Genomic DNA, 6113 nt, shown 5'->3' with positions numbered 1-6113 from the left:
TCCTCAGCCTTATCTCATCAGCAATCCACAGGCTTCAGAGACTGATCTCTTTCATGAGAGGAGCTTTGGAGTACGAAGTAACGTCGTGTTTAAAACGAACCAATGTAGCATACAATAAGTATTTATTAAATGAAGTAGATGGTATGTAACAACCCAAATAGCAGTTTAACCTCTAGAGTCCCTGCGTCCTCATATGAGGACCAAAAATGCATATGAAACCAAAGCTCAGGACTCTAGAGGTTAAGTATAGTGAATAGTATCTGAAGCAGTATGCACTGATTTAAAAAAGTACACATAATGTGATTGTATGTAAAATACAAGTGGATGGACAGTTACTAACTGTTTTGCAAAGAGGATCACTTGTTTTTCTTGTTCACAAGACTATCTTCTTTGCAGCAGCTGTAGCAGAGGAAAGAAAACACCGGTACTTAAAGCATTCCCAGCAACCACTGCAATACTGAGGAACCGGTCACTTGCTTGTCCAATCAGAAGATGGAATAACCATCAAAACTGTTATCGACCCTTCATCTCCCCTCTTATCATCCACCTGTTGGGGCCCTGGAGACACCTAGGTGGGAGGCACGATGCCAGGTGGTGGGCAGACGGGCAAGCACTCACTGTGGTACCTCTTGTCACCGTTCAGCACCCGCCAGGAGCGAGTGGTGCTGACCCGCAGTGATAGCCTGCCAGGGGAACAGGTACTGAAGATCACGGTCACAGAGACCACAGTGATTGAGGCAGGCTCTGGGGTGTGGAACTTGCGCTCCCTGACCTACCTGGGCTTCTGGTACTTCTTCAGTTTCTGCACCCTGTTCCTCAACAAGTACATCTTGTCACTGCTGGAGGGGGAGCCTAGCATGCTGGGTAAGAATAAATTATAAACCTATGCTTCTACTAATATTGATATTAAATATACTAAGGTATGAAAACTGAAATTACTTTAAAACTTTTTCCTTCAATTCAGGTGTTACAGCAGCAGAGCAAAATATTACAATAAAATTAAAAATATATATAGTAAAGTGCACATCAGAACAATAGTAGTAATAATAAAGAGTTATAATAATAAATATGTTCAAAGAAAGTGGGATGATAGCGTGTGTGAAGGGCTGCAACTAAAATGTTTTAATAATCTGTCGATTATTTCTATGATTAATCACTTAATCAGACGTGTAAAAAAAAAGAAATCAGTTTTCCACATTATGAAAACAAAATGCATTCATTTAAACAATGCTTTTGCTGTGTTTCTGTGTAGTGCATTATTAAACAAAAAAAAGTGCAAGAATAGAGCTTTTTTTTGTAAATGCAATGTTAAGGAGTGACTGGTTAAGTGGATAGAACGGTCGTCTCCCAACCAGAGGGTTGGAGGTTCGAATCTCTGTGCCTGCAGTCCACATGTCTAAGTGTCCTTGGACAAGACACTGAACCCCCAAGTTGCCCCCTATGTTTAGAGCCATCGGTTGAGTTGGTGCCGGTTCTGTACCGGAAACAAATTTCTTGTGTGTATGTGTAACATGCTTGGCCAAATAAAGGTGATTATCTTGATTATTATGTGATTATCCTTAACAAAAGCACAAAGGTTTGATTTAAAACTATTTACATGTTCACTTGTGTCACTTTGAGGTTTAGGTTTATACTGAATCAGAAACCACCCTGTATTAGTATACATTCCAACAAACTGGGCAAACCTGTACTATGCCCTCACATTAGCTTGATCATGCCAGGAAATTGTCCTCATATCACAGATATTTACTAAGTCTGTCCTAGTTAACTTCAGCTTAACAGGCATAATCATCACATATATTGCCATTTATAAATCATTTACCTATTTTTACCCCATTCACACACTTTTCTTCTGCTCCAGAGTCACTCACTGGACCTTGCTGCACTATCAGCTAGATTCCTAATTACCTGTCTTAGGTTCCGTCTTTTTATACCTAACTCACCTAGCGGAGAGACAGATGACTTGGCTAACAGTCCCCTACAACCAACTTCCATGGTGCGGACTTTGTAACTTTCCAGCCACGCTCCTCTGCTTCCATGGCTAACTCTGTGTAATTCAGTGTCCTCCTCTCATAAGCTGTGTCTACAGCGTCCTCCCAGGGAACTGTAAGCTCGACAAAATACACAGTCCGCTGTTCTGACCACAACATAAGGTCTGGTCTGAGGTTAGTACTGACTATCTCCTCAGGAACTACAGTATGAGCTGATTCCCTACATCTACCTTAATTTGCCAATCTCTCCCTGCCTTTAGCTGGCCTGCAATCCTGCCTGTTCAAAATGCTTTGCTTCCTGCCTTTTTTACCCTCGCAAATAAACAAAATCCACTCTGCTTCTTTTTCTCCTCCACTGAGTTTACCTCTAAGCGCCTACTTTCAGTAACTGCTGCTGAACGTTTCAGCACTTGATTATGTCTCCACATATATTGACCTTGAGCCAGGATTGTTGTACACCCTGAGATTATGTGCTGAAGTGATGCTGCACCTGAACACAAGAGACATGTCGGGGCCTGACCTATCTATCTATCCAGATTTTGGAGAGAAGGAAGCACATCATAAGTTGTGCCTATAATCAGTATAATCCTTCCTGCCTCCATGTCCCACATTTCCCTCCAACTAAGTTTCTTTCTACATCTTCCCACCTCATCCACTGTCCCCACTGAGCCTGGGAGACTGCCTTAGCACATTTAAACTCCTCTGTTCATCCATCCATTATCTATACCGCTTATTCCTGAATAGGGTCATGGGGGTGCTGGAGCCAATCCCAGCCAACATTGGGCAAAAGGCAGGGTACAGCCTGGACAAGTCACCAGTTTATCATGGCTGACATGTAGGCAGACAACCACACACACTCCCTCATACAGGCAATTTAGAGTCACCAGTCAACCTAAGCTGCATGTCTTTGTACTGTGGGAGGAAGCCAGAGAACCCACGCAGGCACAGGGAGAACATGCAAGCTCCACACAGAAAGGCACTGGGTCGGCCCTTGAATCTTCTTGCTGTGAGGTGACAGCGCTAACCACTGCACTGCTGTTCCATCTTTAAATTCCTTTGTTTAACTGGTTAAACTGGTTAAACTGGTTAGTCTATGTTTGTACAACAGGTTCTGAAGGAGCCCCACCTAACTAACTGGATCTTCAATTAATTAAAAGATCTTGTTTTGTACAATATATTCTGCATCCACACACACTGGTGGAATTACACTTTTGCCAACAGAGAGACTACACTCTGAGCTTGACAAATAAAAATAGGATGCATGTCAAAATGATCCCAGCTAGTACAGCTGTGATCAGTTTATTTATTTATTAACCTTTAACCAGGAAATAATTAGCCCCATTGATAGCCAGGGACTATGTTAACTATCTTCGCCATAAATATAGACATTTTACACAGCCTTGCATTAACAAATAGCCACAGAGATGCAGAAGAGCTGACAATAATACAAGTACTGTGGGCATACCGCTGTTAGCTGATATTACCTACAGCCTAGAACAACCAGCTACTATCAGTTATCTCCACTGCTGGACAGAGCAAACAATTTAAGACCTTGTTTGGACGGACAGACCACACCTAAGGTCACGTACACAACAAGACCAAAAATAAGATCACACACTCGTGTAAAAGTTTAACTTACCTAGTGCTAAAAAGTGATTGCAGCTAATATTATGAGAAGGTATTCTCCCTCAGTATCTTCATTTCACTCTTGTGTGTTATATTTTAAAGGTTAAGACAACTAAATCTTATTGTTTTTCTTTTGAATCTAACATTTCCAAAAACATATTCATCATGAAAGCAGTGATCTTAAGATGCACTAACCTTAACAATTACATTTGATAATAGTTCAGATGCTTTATAACTATGATGGATTTCTCAACAAACAATTTTATATCACTGCATGTTGTCACTTGTTCACTTAAATGACTGTGCCTAAAAATGCACAAAACCTGTGTTAGGACCTCTAACGTTGTAGATAATAAAGATAAACTTGTTAAGATCTGCCTTTACTGGTATAGCTGTGAAAAACCAGGCTGTATCTTAAAGAGTTCAAGAAGTTTGATCCACATTCATACAGAGTTGTTTGTTGCTGTAGCTCTACTTTGTCCTCTTTCATATGCTCCCCAGGTGCTGTTCAGATGCTCTCCACCACACTCATTGGCTGCCTAAAGATGTGTATCCCCTGCTGCCTGTACCAGCACAAGGCCAGAAAGGAGTACCCCCCCAACTTCATCATGATCATGTTGTTTGTTGGACTCATGAGGTGGGTTCCTTCCCTTATATGTAGCCTATAAATGACAACCAGTGAGGGTTTTACTAGTGTTTTTGTGGTGCTGCCCAATTTACTAAATCATCGATTAGAACCAAACTACTAGAGCTTCTAAGAAAGTAGTTTAAACATAATAATGGACTAACAAATACAGCATTTCTCAAAGTGCATTATGTTTGTCAGGTTCGCCACAGTGGTTCTGGGCTTGGTGAGCCTGAAGAATGTGGCAGTGTCATTCGCAGAGACAGTGAAGAGCTCAGCACCCATCTTTACTGTCATCATGTCCAGGCTGATCCTTGGAGAGTACACAGGTAGACATTCGCCAATGGGTTTGGGGTTTAAAATGTCAGCATACCAGAGCCTCAGGGGGACATTGATACAGAGTCGAATGCGTTGCTGGTTTTGGTGTTTTCAGAGACAATAAAAAGATCTTGAATAACACCGAGGCAATTTTTAATTTAAATGTGATGTTTTCTTGTGGCATGTAATGGGCCAAGATACACTGAAAGCAAGATACACTGCTTCTGGGCCTTACTGCAGGCATCCAAACAGGGCTTTCTGTCTCCAAATAGGAGCTTCACAATGGTTAGATGCAAAATAAATAATTCTGATTATATAAAACAGCAGGAGCCTTTCTTATAAATCATATTTCCTTAATAAACTAAGTAAAACATGGGAGAGCACAGATTTGACAAAAGTTACTGAGCTAGATCCTGAAGAAAACCGCCATTACTGAACTATTGTTTATCCTGAATAACTTTCAGACTAATAATGATGTCAAAGTACCGTACAAACCACATTTCCAGAAACATTTGGACATTTTCCAGAGTGTAATAAAAACTCAAATCTGTGATTTGTTAATTTGCTTGAACCTTTATTTAACTAACAAAAGTACATAGAAACGGTTGTCAATGTTTTCACTGGCCAGTTTATTTGCTTTTTGTAAATATAAACAAATTTAGAATTTGATACCTGAAACACACTAAAAAAAAAAAAAGGTTGGGACAGAGGCCAACTAAGACTGAAAGCTTCATAGAATATTCCAACACTTTCTGGAAGATTCATAAATGATCCTGTTAATTGGGAACAGGTGACGGTGTCATGAGTGGGTATAAAAGGAGCATCCACCAAAGGCTCAGGGTACATCCCAACTCTCTTATAAGCACTGCCGTTACTCTCACTTGCATCTTTTCCTTGTGTCTCAGTTGTGTATTTTTCTTTTGATTGACAGTCTTGGTAGAACAGTGTCAGTGGTTGGACGGATGAGCAGGCCTGGCTATCAGATATGAGTACCCACCAAGCCAGTTAGGTCAGGTATTGCTTAACCTGAGCACATACAATGCAAACACTGCTCTATCTTTCAACAAACACATGTTGTGCATCACAGGTAGCACATCTATGTTTCCCTGTTTTCTACCTTTCCTTTGACCATGTTATGATGCGTGCACAGTGCTTGTGCACTGTGCTCGTTATACAGTGGGTATGGAAAGTATTCAGACCCCCTTAAATTTTTCACTCTTTGTTATATTGCAGCCATATGCTAAAATCATTTAAGTTCATTTTTTTCCTCATTAATGTACACACAGCACCCCATATTGATAGAAAAACACAGAATGTTTGACATTTTTGCAGATTTATTAAAAAAGAAAAACTGAAATATCACATGGTCATAAGTATTCAGACCCTTTGCTGTGACGCTCATATATTTAACTTAGGTGCTGTCCATTTCTTCTGATCATCCCTGAGATGGTTCTACACCTTCATTTGAGTCCAGCTGTGTTTGATTATACTGATTGGATGTGATTAGGAAAGCCACACACCTGTCTATATAAGACCCTACAGCTCACAGTGCA

At 40.5% G+C, this 6113-nt stretch overlaps 1 protein-coding gene across 2 annotated transcripts in view; it reads left to right on the top strand.

Moving 5' to 3' along the window:
• The window catches only part of LOC109967178 (solute carrier family 35 member E2), an 11929-nt gene that overhangs the window by 516 nt on the left and 5300 nt on the right, over positions 1-6113 (top strand). The window contains exons 2-4 of one of the 2 annotated variants that reach the window (XM_020612575.1): positions 400-864; positions 4119-4254; positions 4444-4571. In XM_020612575.1, the coding sequence (XP_020468231.1) occupies positions 585-864; positions 4119-4254; positions 4444-4571 (544 nt within the window). In that variant the 5' untranslated portion in view covers positions 400-584. Of the gene's footprint in view, positions 1-396; positions 865-4118; positions 4255-4443; positions 4572-6113 lie in introns of both variants that reach the window. The other variant, XM_020612574.1, reaches the window with a different exon arrangement.

The sequence above is a fragment of the Monopterus albus genome, unplaced genomic scaffold (genome assembly GCF_001952655.1).
Source record: "Monopterus albus unplaced genomic scaffold, M_albus_1.0 scaffold126.1, whole genome shotgun sequence".
NCBI classification, from domain to species: Eukaryota; Metazoa; Chordata; class Actinopteri; order Synbranchiformes; family Synbranchidae; genus Monopterus; species Monopterus albus.
Note: the sequence above shows the minus strand (reverse complement) of the source record. Positions and strands in the feature narration are given on the sequence as shown.